Source organism: Mobula birostris, chromosome 21 (genome assembly GCF_030028105.1).
Source record: "Mobula birostris isolate sMobBir1 chromosome 21, sMobBir1.hap1, whole genome shotgun sequence".
NCBI lineage: Eukaryota > Metazoa > Chordata > Chondrichthyes > Myliobatiformes > Myliobatidae > Mobula > Mobula birostris.
In genome coordinates this window covers 50,081,701-50,096,324 of record NC_092390.1, presented here as the reverse complement: position 1 = coordinate 50,096,324, position 14,624 = coordinate 50,081,701, and the positions used below count along the sequence as shown (strand labels likewise).

The 14,624-nt window shown below is 37.0% G+C and overlaps 2 protein-coding genes across 4 annotated transcripts in view; one reads left to right on the top strand and one right to left on the bottom strand.

Annotated features, from left to right (window-relative positions):
- The window catches only part of LOC140185780 (ubiquitin thioesterase ZRANB1), a 68,286-nt gene that overhangs the window by 22,453 nt on the left and 31,209 nt on the right, over nucleotides 1–14,624 (top strand). For all 3 annotated transcript variants that reach the window (XM_072239437.1, XM_072239435.1, XM_072239438.1), the window contains exons 3-4: nucleotides 8,925–9,112; nucleotides 12,242–12,395. In XM_072239437.1, the coding sequence (XP_072095538.1) occupies nucleotides 8,925–9,112; nucleotides 12,242–12,395 (342 nt within the window). The remainder of the gene's footprint in view (nucleotides 1–8,924; nucleotides 9,113–12,241; nucleotides 12,396–14,624) is intronic.
- Nucleotides 9,940–14,624, bottom strand: part of LOC140185779 (C-terminal-binding protein 2-like) — a 371,042-nt gene continuing 366,357 nt past the window's right edge. The window contains exon 10 of the mRNA XM_072239426.1: nucleotides 9,940–10,295. Within this exon, the coding sequence (XP_072095527.1) occupies nucleotides 10,280–10,295 (16 nt within the window). The 3' untranslated portion in view covers nucleotides 9,940–10,279. The remainder of the gene's footprint in view (nucleotides 10,296–14,624) is intronic.

Here is a 14,624-nt window from a genome sequence, read left to right as displayed (position 1 = left end):
CGAAGTTTTTGGACGACTCGGAGTCGGACTGTGGTCGGGGTGCTTCCAGGGTGCTGCATCAGCAAGTTTGCGGCACTGGTAGCTCATGGCAGGAAGAGAGTTTTCTTCCTTCTCCCATCTGTGTGAGATGATGGGACTCTCAAGAGACTTTGAACTTTTTTTTTACTGTGTCCATGGCCTGTTCTTCATCAAGTTATGGTATTGCTTGCACTGTTGTAACTATATGTTATAATTATGTGGATTTTGTCAGTTTTTCAGTCTTGGTCTGTCTTGTGTTTCTGTGATATCACACTGGAGGAACATTGTATCATTTCTTAATGCATTTATTACTAAATGACAATAAAAGAGGACTGCGTGTCCTCATAATCTAATGTTAAAATACTTTTGTCTTGATTGGTTGCAGCAGTTTGATAAGATAACTTTAAGGTGGCCTGAAAAGAACATTTCAGATGGCAGGGCTTAACCTTTATAAGTGACAGAAGTATAATGTACCTAAGAATATTCCAATGATAGTGGAAGATGTTTGTAACATACATGTAACATATGACAAGGCTGTATGCACAAACTATTTTAATCTTGCTCCATGCACAGTGTGCTTTATAAAAAAAATTGAATGGAAACATTGATTGGGTCCATTCAGTGTGTCTGTGAGCAATTTTATACCAACAAGATCAGAAGTTTGCCAGTGATGACTGAGTGCCTGTTTTAATTTGAAGCTCATAAACTTAACCCTACACCATTTAAACTTGTGGAAGATAGTTCACTGTTTTAGTATTCTCCCTCTTAATGTTGAATTTTAAATTGTAACTTTTACTGAATACCATTTAACTTGTCTTTTTTTTTAAAAAAGGCATTTGACAGAAGTGGAATCCTAGTATGCACTCAGTGGCCACTTCATTAGGTGCACGTGTATACCTTATTAATGCAAATTTCTAATCAACCAATCATGTAGCAGCAACTCAGTGCACAAAATCATGCAGATAAGGTCAAGATGGTTGCTCAGACCAGACATCACAATGGGGAGGAAATGTGATCTAAGTGACTTTGATCATGGAATGATTGTTGATGCCAGATGGGCTGTTTTGAGTATCTCAAAATACTGATTTCCTTGTTTTTCATGCACAATAGTTTAGAGTTTACAGAGAATGGTACATAAAGTGAAAACTTCCAGTGAGTGGCATTTCTGTGAGCAAAAATTCTTTGTTAATGAGAGATGAATGGCCAGACTGGTTCAAGCTGACAGGTTGGTAGCAGTGACTCAAATAAACACGTATTACATCAGTGGTGTGCAGAAGAGGTATCTTCGAATGCACAACAAGTCAAACCTTGAAGTGGAAGGACTACAACAACAGAAGACCACACTAGATTTTATGCTTGTACCTAGTAGAGTAGGTTGTGTGTGTGTGTTATACAGTGTCTTGAAAAAGTCTTCAGCCTGCAAAACTATTTTCACATTTTACTGTCTCATTTTCTAAATTTAAAATATATTCACTAAAAATTAAAAACCAAATTTGAGGCTGAGAAACTATTTATCCCCTTTGTAATTACGCTGACTTTCCTCAGGTGCAATATACTATTAACCTTACCAACTCACCCAATTCGTTGATGCCGAAAATTGGAGGATTACCTGAACAAATACCTCTCTCTGTGTATGGCCCAACAGTGTGGTAGATTTTCAAAAGACCAAACCAAAATGAAGACAAAAGAGCATTCAAGGCAAGTCAGGGAAATAATAACAAAGAAGCACAGATCTGGGGAAGGGTACAAGACCATCTCAAAAGCACTGAACACACCTCAGCTCAGTGCAGTGCATTGTGGAAAAAGTGGGGAAAAAATATGAAGCCATTGCCTAGGTGAGGCCACCCCCTGAACTTAGTCGCCGGAGAAGAATGACAGGGGTAAGAGAGGCCACTGTGATGCCAACAGTCATCTGACTGAGCTGCAAAGGTCAGTGGCTGCAGCTGGAGATGAAGTTCATGGTTCACAATCTAAGACATTCCATAAAAAAATATTTATGGAAGAGTGACAAGGAAGGAGTCCTGACTTAAAAAAAATAGCATATCCTTGCACGTAAAGACATTCAAAAATGACACCTAAAAGATGCTGTAAAGGTGTGGAAAAAGGTCTTGTGGTTGATGACACTAAAGTGGAACTTTTTAACCTCAACACATATACCACTTAGTGTATCACTTAACCAGGTAATTCCATCCCTACCGTAAAGTATGGTAGAGGTAGCATCATTCTGTAGGGCTGCTTTTCAGCAGCAGGGACTGGAAATCTGGTCAGGATTGATGGGAAGATGAATGCTGCTGAATACAGAGAGATCCTGAATAAAAACCTGCTAGTCTCTTCCAGAAACCTTAAACTGGGGAGGAAGGTAGTCTTTCAGCAGGGCAACGACCCAAAGCACACTGTCAGGCATCAATGGATGCCTAAAATGAAGAAGAAAATTGATGTCCTTGAGTGGCCCAGTCAAAGTCCTGACTTTAAGGCAATCAAACATCTTTAGCAAGACCTCAAGGTTACTGTCCATTGCTGCTCCCAAGCTAACCTGACACAGCTTGAGCAATTTTGCAAGGAAGAATGGGCAAATGTTGCTCCATTATATGGTGTAAAGCTAATGGAGACTTATCCAAAAAGACTACTTGCTGTCGTAGCTGTGAGAGGTGGTTCAACTAAGTACTGAGTAAAGGGGATGAATACTTTTAAACTGCTGCCATTTCAGTTTTTGAATTTTTGTTTTTTCACGCTTTACAATTTTCATTGTTTTTTTGGGCTCTACTGTGTGGGCCGAGAGGAGGAAGGAGCATGTGATTCATGAAAAAAATTCCTCAGTTAAATAGATCAAAATTCCTGTTCGTAATAATCACTTATGTGAAAGGGTTGGGGGCTAAATACTTGTTGGAGGTAACTGTATAATATATAAACTATATCAGGGGTCCCCAACCTTTTTTGCACCGCGGACCGGTTTAATATTCCCACAAATCGATTTTGGCTTAATCTTCCCAACTATACTGTACATAGATTATTTCTACTTTATATAGGCTGTGTATTTATCATATCATTCCTGCTTTTACTATACTTTAGTGTTATTTTAGGTCTTGTGTATTATTTGGTATGATTTGGTAGGTTATTTTTTGGGTCTGGGAATGCTCAAAAATTTTCCCATATAATTTAATGGTAATTGCTTCTTTGCTTTATGCCATTTCGGCACGAAAGGTTTCATAGGAACGCTGTACCTTAGCGAGGAAATATGGGACAAGGGCCGTCCCGTATGGGACAAACCAAGTTAGCCCAGTATACGGGATGTCCTGGTAAATATGGGACAGTTGGCAACCCTATGTTCAAGTTCAACAGTGCGTGACAGGAAATGAGGAAAGGTGCAGCGTTTCCTCGCGGCCCGGTGGTTGGGTACCACTGAACTCTATTATACAATTTATTAAAATATAATAAGCTGTCGTTGAGTGGCTCTGTGTGTGTGTGTGTGTGTGTGTGTGTGTGTGTCATTTCTATTGGTTACTGATTATGTAATCTGCGAATGCTTCATAAAAAATCTGATAAGGTGATAATTGCTGAGAAAAAGACTTAACAGTCTAGATAACTAATATTTCATTCAAAGTTGCATTGATGATGTTGTCTAGCTGAGCAGTGAAACGTCTGCAAGCTAACAAGCCAGCTCGGCAAGCCACTCAACAACAACATCCTCAACCCGAGCTACACAAATTTTTTCCAATGCCTTAAATATAATATACATAATTGGAGTAAAATGAGCAAAATAGTGGGGTAGTGTTCATGGGTTTACTGTCTTGGGTGGAGGGGAAGAAGCAGTTCCTAAAACGTTGTTCATCCTATCATAATAAATTTACAAATTTTGGTAGAAACGCAGGACAATGAGAGGCGATCATAGGCAGCAAAATGATGCTGTTAGTAGAACTGCTTCAAACCTCCAGTGACCCAAATTCAATGCTGACCTCAAATGCGATTTGTATAAAGTTTTATTCATTCTCCCTGTGACTACTTGGGTTTCCCTCAGGTGTTCTGACTTCCTCCCACATCCCAAATGCATGCAAGATTAATTGGCCACTGTAAATTGCCGTAAGTGTGGGGGGAGGGTTTAATGTGGATCAGGAGAGAATAAAATGGAGTTACTATAATTAAATGGTCAATTATCAGCATGAACTTGGGCTTTTGAGAATACTCCACTTTAGTACCACAGAGGGTTGCGCAGAAACGGGCACTTTAACTGAATGTGGGCTATTCAGTCAGATTATCCTTAAACAAAACAGGAACCAGAAAGTAACATTTTGAAGTTTGGAATACTGCCTTAATTTGTGTGTGGGCTGTGAACTGCAAGTTCAGCACACCATAAAACATGTGAAGGTATTTTGAGTTGAATGTTGTTAATTATTTCGGCAGAACAGTAAAGTTGAGATGGGCATATTTAATTATTTTTAGCTCTCCAAGTGAACTCCTAATTCCAGATTATTTTGTATATTTTTCAGTAGAGCACATGCTTCCAATTTCTGTTTGTTGCTTGCTTCTAAACTTAAAACTTGGAAAACCGCCATTGTTTAAAAATAGGAACATGTACACTCAGGCATTTTTGTTTATAATAATACTTTTTTAAACTGTGCTAGGACTTCCAGAAATCCTTCACCCTAGCATTCATCAGCTACCTAAACAAGTTATTGATAAGAACATCTAATGGTTTTAAATTGAAAGTACATTTGTTATCATTAATTTCCAAAATAATGTGTTGTTTGGATTTTGTTAATTTTCCTTTTTCTGTGTAATTGATGATTGTCTGTGACCACTTGTAGTAATTGAATTCCAACTTTATTTTTATAAAAATTCCAACACTGCTCAGCCACCAACGAGTAAAACTTTAGATGTGTGGATAATTTAATATGTAACAAGCTCTGGAAAATATGAGAGGCAATCACCCAATATCTGTAGTTGGGAAAATGCTTGAAGCTGTCATTAAAAAAGAAATAGGCATTTGGAAAGAAATGGATCCATCGGGGGGGGAGGGGCAGCATGGATTCAACAAAGGCAGGTCATATTTGGCAAGCTTGCTGGAGTTCTTTGAGGATATAATAAGCATGGTGGACAGAGGGGAATAGATGATATTTACTTGGATTTCCAGAAGACTTTCGAAAAGGTGCCACATAAAAGACTTGTCCATAAAGTAAGGATGCATAGGAATTGTGGGTGATATATTAGCATGGATAGAGGATTGGTTAACTAATGGAAAGCAGAGAGTTGGGATACATGGGTGTTGCTCTGGTTGGCAGTCAGTGGTGAGTGGTGTGCCGCGGGGTCGGTGCTAGGCCTGCAACTGTTCACAATATACATTAACGATCTGGAAGAGGGGACCGAGTGTAGTGTATCTAAATTTGCTGATGATACTAAATTGAGTAGAAAAGCAAATTTCTGCAGAAGATACAGAGAGATGCATGTTAAGTGAGTGGTCAAGGGTCTGGCAGATGGTGAACACTGTTGGTGAATGTGAGTTCATCCACTTTGGAAACACAAATTAAAGAGCAGATTATCTTTTAAATGGTTAAAAAAAAAATTGCAGCTTGCTGCTGTGCAGAGAGACTTGGGAGCGCTTGTGCACGAGTCACCAAAGGTTGGTTTGTAAGTGCAGCAGGCTTTCAAGAAGGCAAATGGAATGTTGGCCTTCATTGCTGAAGGGATTGAATTTAAGAGCAGGGAGGTTATGCTGCAACTGTACAGGGTACTGGTGAGGATGCACCTGGAGTACTGCATGCAGTTCTAGTCTCCTGACTTGAAGTAGGATATACTGGCTTTGGAGGCGGTGCAGAGGATGTTCACCAGGTTGATTCTAGAGATAAGGGGAGTGAGGAGAGATTGAGTTGCCTGGACTGTGTTTGCTAGAATTCAGGAAACTGAGAGGAGATCTTATAGAAACATAAAATTATGAAAGGAATAGGTACAATTGAGGCAGGAAAATTGTTTCCACTGGTAGGTGTGACTCAAACTAGGGCACATAGCCTCAAGATTTGAGGGAGTAGATTTAGGACAGATGAGGAGGAACTGCTTTTCCTAGAGAATGGAGAATCTGAGGAAATCTCTGCCCAATGAAGCAGTGGAGGCTACCTCAGTAAATATATTTAAGACCAGGTTGGATAGATTTTTGCATAGTAAGAGAATTAAGGGTTATGGGGGAAAAGGCAAGTAGGTGGAGGTGAGTCCATGGCCAAATCAGTCATGATCCTATTGAATGGTGGAGCAGGCTTGATGGGCCAGATGGCCTTCTCGTGCTCCTATTTCTTATGTTCTTATGTAATAATTTTAGCTATAATGTTAAGTAGAACAACATTAATTAATTTCAAGGGGTTTGCAATTTTTCTGGTCAAAATAATTTACAAAATAAACATGCCCCATCACAAATAAAAGTTGAATGAAAGATGGCAGTCGATGAATAGGCAGTCAGAATGTAAGATGTACAGCTGAAATGTCCAATTTATGTGACTATTCTTTATTGAATGTGTGCAGGATTAATTTTACTTTTATTTGTTAATGCTAGATGTCTGATAAAGCTTGCTGAGACTAGTTATCTGAACCATTAAATATGAAAATATCTTCTACAATTTTACATCGGATCACTTTCACTTTTCCCTAATGACAATTATATTAAAAAGTTGTGGATATAGTTTTTCAATGTACTTCTGAGTACTTTGTTTATCTTTAAGGTTAATTTAACTTTGGGTGCCACATTCAGTTGTATTGCCGTTACTTGTTCCATTAACATGCTTACAATATTCAGTGAATTTTGTGCTGTTAAATTTTCTCAAACACTTCATTTCTTCTCCTCTGCATCGTACCATCTATTCCTAGCAATATACTTGCTGTAAGCAATTTGTACTTTAGGAAATCTTTGTTTCTGTTTTTAATTGTAATATCAATTATTTGCCTATCATGGAGGAAAGATAAATGTTTGATCTGATAAATCTTCAGAAATCATTTATCAAGCTATATTAGGCTCATCTCTGCTTCCGCCTGTCATTCTAGGTTTACCTTGTTAAAGGTAGAAAAATTCTAGAAAATAGTTTTTCTGCAGCTAGGTTCATTTTTTCCCCCCATTAATGTTAAGGTCATGTTGCCTGTGTACGTTTTCTGCATATTGCATTTTAGTTATAGTGAATAACATTGTTTAGCAACATATTGATCTTGTGTTCATTTTCTCCCTCTCCAATTAATAAATGTTGTTTTAGTTTAAGCTTACGTCATCTTGTTAGGCCTTGCTTTGTATTTAACATATTGAGTATTGTAAATTTTAATGAAGTGTTGAACAAACTTTTTCTGTTCATGCCTTTCCTCATCCTGTTACCCCCTCCCCCCAAAATAAAACCTCTTTGTTATTAAATTGAGTGAGCTGGTTTTCTTTCTTCATACTCCTAAATAAAGATATTGCTAGATTGTTATCAAAGTCTGTCTTTGGCTACCCTACCAATAAGTGCTCACCAGCTTGTAGTTGCTTTACATTAGTGCCCAATCAAAATACTGCCCAAATAAGCAGGTTCAATACACTTTTGCACTGTCATAACTCTGCCATATGTGAAACACTTTTTGGCTATTCAACATTTTAATTGAATTGTAAGCTGATTCCTGACCTCTGCAGCATTTTCCTCATTATGCCTTGCTCTCTTTTATGCTAGGTTTTTAATGTAATTTTTGTTTTCTAGATCAGCTGTTTCAACTTTTGCTTTATCTGAAGTGTACATGTGGAAATAATTTCCTGAATGCTCATTGGAAGTGTGCTTCTTTCTTGTATCTAGTGTATTTGCTTTTGCATTTTGATGTTTGTGTCCATTCTTAGTTACATGTTTCTGCCGTTGTATCTCCTTCAGAACATCATTTATGGCCACATATATTGACCCCATCTACTCAATTCAGCCTTAGGAAGATTTTTTTTCCCTGTACCTATATTTCTCCGGCCTTTTTTTTAAAAAAAACTATCTCTCTTTATGTGCAGGGATGTCTTAATGGCTTTTTAATCGTAATGAGCTATCTGAAGCTATTACTGTTCCCCGTACGTAATTTTCCATATGAAGTCATTGAACAATTCTGTGAACTAACTCATTAGCAAGTGCAGTACATGAGTTAACAAATACTCTTTTGACACAAAATATTTTAAACTTTTTGCCTTGTTTAAAATAAAGTAAGCTAATCTATTTCTTAAATTGAGCAACAGGCTGCTTTTAGCTTTTTAAAATTAGGTGACATTAGTACAACCATTCTTGGGAAAGAAATAAGTGTAGCTGATGTTTGATTTAATTATTTTTTCATTACAGTGAGCTGTGTTTGTATTAAAATGAAGTCACAGCTGCCTTTTCCTAAACTGCCTGTTACGAAGCATGAAATAAAAATTCAGCAGTTGACAAAACTTTCTTGAAAATATGCCGTCATTGATGAAGCTTCAAGATATTTTGCTTGCATTTTAAATGATCTGTGAGATGTATCTTTCCCATCCACAGGTATTCATATTGAACTTGCCTTCACATATCTTCTAATTTTCTGTGATGGGGTAAGCTGCAAGCTTTTTCCACTGTCAAAGAATTTTTATTCCTTCTCTTCCAAGCTCCCATAGTATTTAATAAGTTCTTTTAAAAGCATCTTATTTGCTCTCAATTCACATTTAACTATGTTATCAGAATTAAGAGTTGAAACGCTTTTTGCTATTAAGCAAATATTTAAAGGCAGACTCTATAGGTTCCATTTAGCAAGTTTTTTTTTTAAAGTTGTCATTTAACTGTTTATATTTTGAATGATTTATAATCATTTACTGTCTTCATATAGATGTGCCGAGTTCCAAATTCTGTGTCTTATGTTGACAAAATCAGTATGTAGCAATATGTAACAGGTATCTTAATTTGCACATTCATTGTATTCTGCAGGAGTAGTTGAGGGGGATCTGGCTGCAGTGGAAGCTTACAAGTCATCTGGAAGTGACATTGCTCGTCAGCTTGTATCCGATGAAGTACGTCTGTTGAATCGACCTTCTGCTTTTGATGTAGGTTACACCCTTGTACACCTTGCTATCCGTTTTCAGAGACAGGACATGCTGGCAGTTTTGTTGACGGAGGTAAGTTAACCAATCAAACTTTTCTCTATTTTAACTACCCAGTTAAAGTGACCCCCATTTCTGTTTGCCAAAAAACAGGAGTCGATGTCAAATGTATTGCAGGTTAAGTCTAGTGAATTTGGTAAACTAAAGCCACGTCCACACTATGCTGGATAATTTTGAAAACGAAGCTTTTTCTCTTCGTTTTGACCCTCTGTCCACATTGAAACGGTGTTTTCATTCCCCGAAAATGGAGCTTTTCTAAAACACTCTCCAGAGTGTGTAAATTTGAAAACAATTGTTGCGGTTGTAGTGTGGACAGGGTAAACAGAGAGATTTAAAAGCGCTGTCATGTCAACACCACAACAACAATGCTTTTTCTGCTTCTGCTTGGTACTGCGCAGGCACTGCCGGACGGCTGTTATAACGCGCAGTGGGTGTGAACGGCTTGAGAGTTAAATTGTAAAGTGAGCTTTTTTGACTATTTTAAAAACACTGTCATGACGTGCCGGAACAGACGGCCGCAGCACGGCATTTCATTGTTTTCTTGAACGCAACCCCCCCACACAACCTAACAATTTCAGAACAGACGGCAACAAGCCTGAAGCCAGAAGAGTTAGAAATGTACTCACCAAATACTTTGACCCATAGCGTACTGAATAAATAAGTATACTCACTTTGCCCTGTTTTCTGTCCTTGCTTGTATGAAGGTGGTTTACTTATTTATGCAAGTACTTCTCTGACAATAGATGTGTAACAGCCTAATGTAACGTTGTATGGAAATACAGGATAACACTGATGCAGACATGTTTTATACATTTAACAAGGTGCTTTATTAATGCAACAGAGTTAGTCAGTTTTTCAGTGTTTGTCGTCAGCCAGGTCATACTGTCCGTGAATGCCCTGTTGGTTGCCTCCATACGTTCCAGTATTTGTTGTTTTTAGTTTTAAGCCTTCCTGCGCGAGAGCCAACAGAATTCCTTTAAAGTTTTTCTAGTCTGTAACTGGACAAACGCGCACCAAGTATACCATTTCCTCTTCGCTTGTTTTCTGTGTGTCCTGCGCATGCCCAGTAGGAGAAGATTCGCCCAAATATCCATTCTAATGTGGACGGAGATATTTTGAAAAACGCTTGGTGTGGACGGTTGTCGTTTTTACTCGAAACCGGCGTTTTCAAAATTATCTGGTCTAGTGTGGACGTAGCCTAAAATAGAGGGAACCAGTATAAATTCAAATTACATCTACTTTGAGGTACATATTAGTAAGTGTAGCATTCAATTTTTTTCTCACCATGAGGCTTGACATCTACAAAAAAAATTCTGCTGCCTGGATGGCTAGATTTAAACAGATAAAATTTAATCAGAAACTGGTGCTGCTCTGTATTGCTTACCCTGATCACCTGATTCATATTGCACTGTCAAGGGTTACTGCTGTTGAAGAACTGAGAGACTTTCATCATTGGTTGTGGAGTTGCTTTTAAACATGCAAATAAGCTGAAGGTGCTGATGTACAGAGTGAGAGATTTGCAAAATAGACAAACTTTCTACTGACTTCTGTTATGCTGCATAAGCAGACAATTTGCTTGTCATGAAAATACTGCATTGGTTGCTGTAATGAGTCTCCTGAATCATCCTCAATTTGTCAAGAAACTGAAGTAAAATAAACATTTTTTATCGTCCAATTTTACATACCCTGAAGGTATTGTCAAGAATTTGAGATCCTGCTTCCTGGATGGCTAGATTTACACAGATTAAATTAATCAGAAATTGGCACTGCTCTGTGTTGCTGACCCTACTCACCTGATACGTATTGCACTGTCAAGAGTTACTACTGTTGAAGAGCTGAGAAAATTTTCATCGTTGGTTGTGGGGTTGCTTTCAAACTTGCAAAGTAAGCTAAAGGTGGTTTACACATGGAAAGGGCATTAGATTTTTCCATACTATTTGCAAAGTAAGCTAAAGGTGGTGCTTTACACTTGGAAAGACCTTAGATTTTTCTGTACTATTGCCACCATGTCTCCCTGTGCACTTATTGGATTTCGACATTCAAAAACTCCTAATCAAATGCAAAGACTCTGGAGACTAGAGAATGCAATTGATTCTAGAAAATCTTACAAACTTGGAAAAAAGGAGGATTAGAATAAATTTGCCAATAATTTGTTATAGTGCTCAATGATGAATGAGATCAAGTTGTATCCTGTAACTTCTGCTTGTTCATGCTAAAGATTTTTTAAATTTTGAAAATATCAGCCAGGTTTTTGACCTCAAGGTAAATTTTGACGCTTACTTTGAAGCTCACTGCTCAGTTTCAAAGTGATATGGCAAACCTTTGAATAAATCAATGTTCAGTGCAGTACACTTCTATTTTTTACCTCCAAGGTAGCAACTGGGGACACTTATGAAAAGCACATGAGCATCTGTAATCTAGAATTTCTAGAAAAAAGTGGCTTGTTTGAGGCACCACAATAAACCTTCTTTTCATTCTTTTTTAAAATAAATAATCTGTTATACAGAAAAATTAAGCTTCTTGTCATGAACAAAAACAAGTTTTGAAGTTAAGAACTAGGTGAAGTTGATTTCAAAACAAAGCTACTGATTTGTGGATAACAGAGGAAACAGATGTTGCAGTGACAGTATAAAAGTTGAACACTGTGAAGATGCCAACATTTAAATAAGATTACATCCAATTTATTATATGACTTTAAAAAAAATTGCTTTTCCCATTGGTTGTGCATTGTGAGTGTAAATAACTTGCACTATATTTAGCCAAGTTCAAAAATGCCTTTCATAGTCATTTTCAAATCAGTTGGGGAAGATGTCAATTTAGTTGTGGAATATGAAGCCTTTTGAAAATTTTGACTATAGCTAGAAGGCTGTTATCCAAACAGTAATGAAAAAAATGTGTTAGAAAATTGGAATGAACATGTAATACTGAAACCCAGTTTCCTATTACTGAGAAACCTAGTTAAAATTTGGATCAGTGACCTGTGATATGATATGAACTATCATTGACCTGAAACATTAGCTCTGAGTGTTGGTAGTATTATCAAATTTCCAACACCACCAGGGATTAGTTTTTGCTTATTATATGTTGAAACAATTTAATTTCTGAAGTAATTTAATAATTTATATCTGTGTGCTTTTTCTTCAGGTGTCTCAGCAAGCTGCGAAGTGCATCCCTGCAATGGTGTGTCTGGAGCTCACTGAACAGATACGGCGTGAAATAGCTGCATCACTTCATCAACGCAAGGGAGACTTTGCTTGCTATTTCCTGACTGATCTGGTGACATTTACATTACCTGCAGGTAACAACTATATTCAAAGGGGTGTATTCAGATGATTTGACTCATAATATGTCACCTGTTTTAGTAACTAGCAATCTGAAAGTGAAATCAATTGTACCTGCTGAGGTATTTTTATTTGAAGAAGTGAGTGTGCATTTGAGGTAGGATGTAATGTTATCAGTAATATCATCTTTCTCAATGTGAGGTGAGAAATGTGCTCTGAACAGGTAGAATTATAATTGGATGCATTGCTTTCCCAACAGGCGTTAGCACCAAGTCAGACTATGCTTTTTATCTTAAAATAGCAATTTATATTCATGTAGTGCTTTTTGTATGTTTAAAAAATTCTTAAGAATTTATGGGATGTAATCAAACAAATGTGTCTGAAGGTACAGATATACAGTAGCTCTAATCATAAGAGATCCCAAGACTAGAATTTTAAAAGGCTCCTTAAAGGAGATTTGGGAAGCTAGTAAAGTGGAAGAATTAATGCACATCAACCAGGCACATCATTGATGTAAACAACAAAATTTTAGGACTAAGTTAACCATTGGGTATCGTTCTTTATTCCCAGCAGCTGCACGGGTCTTCCATTCAAAGAAATTTCTGTCATAGTTTAACATTTTAAAGCAAATTCTACCTATTGGTTGAATGATATCTGCTTTGATGACTTGGTTGAGTTTCTTCAGTTGAAAGTTGATCCTACTGAAATGTAATCCACAATTCAAATTGGCTGGTCTGCAATGCTTGTCAGCAATTGACCCCAAACTCCTTTGGCAAAAGATAGATTCGTCTGGAAATTCTGCTGCTAAAGTTCACTGACTTCCATTCTTTTCCATGCAATTATATCCAAAGTTGTGAGCCTGATACGTGATTTGACTGTGATTAGTTTCTCCAGTACAAACTGATAACCTTATGGTTTGTGGGTATAATTGGCATTGGTGTCATTCTGTAAATAAAGTAACGTTCCCCTAATCCTAGTTGCTTCAAATAATGCTAGATTTATTTGTGCTGTTACTTGAGACCATTACAACCTTTTACCATCATTGCCAGCACAAACAAAATTTGCAGTCTTCAATTAATGGCTGTCTGCTGTAGTCGCCCTCTATACCTTTAGATTTTTTTCTTGATTTGAAGAAGTTTCACAATGCAAATTATTTAAAAGTGATCTTTTATCTATGAAATTTTGTTCAAATATTCTTAGTTCAATATTCTTATACTGTAATTGGGTATTTCCATCCTGGGCTTTGTTATTTTGTATAAGAACTTATATTCTTATGCAGTTTACTGCTGCTGTTTGGACATTCTAACTAAGCTGTACTTTTTTAATCTTCTGATTTTTTTTTTATTGAATCCCTAGTTACTTATCATAAAATGTATATTGAATGGGGATGAATGTTGGTATACACCTGTCTAACAATCTTCTTTAAATCCGCAACAAAAAGACTAACTGCAGTTTTGCAAGCAAAAGCAAATTGTAAATTAATCCTATTTTATTTTCTCCACATTCTATCAACTCCCCAGATTCCAGCATTCGCCAACCACACAGGGGAAATCTTGATAATTGTTTGTTATTAATATATTATGTACTGTTAAGTGACTAATTAGGGACGCGAACGATGTTATTTTCTATTGTTGGGGTAACTGAGTGCGAAAGAAGGCAAATTTATGCTTCAGATACATTGGTGAGACTACATCTGGAATACAATATAAGGTATTGATTGTTGTCTTAATTGAACAAAGATGTTAATGCATTGAGAGCAGTTAGTTTGTCTTATGGCTAAGCTTGTATTTGCAGGAGTTTAAAGAATGAGAGGAGTCATGATTGAAACATAAGTGAATTTGAAGTGCGTTTCCTCTTGGGGGCAGGGGGAAATTTAGAATATACTTATGAAGATCATGAGTTTACGTAACTCTTCAATTAAAAAGCAATGTTTCTGAAGATTTTTTTCAACAGAGCTAAACTTGGATATACTGAATACTGCCTACAATGATATGTACCATAATAATAACAGATAGAGCAGACCTTGGAGGTCTGAGTAACCAATTATGTTCCTGATTTTTATGTTCATATACTTGCTTGTATCATTTTATTGAACTGAAGTATTGTATTTTGGGAAGTCAAATAAGGGTAGGATTTGTACAAAGTATGCAGATGCTGGGAACCCAAAGCAGAACACACAATATGCTGGAGGAACTTAACAGGTCACGCAGCATCCATGGAAATGAATAAACTGTTTGTTTCAGGCT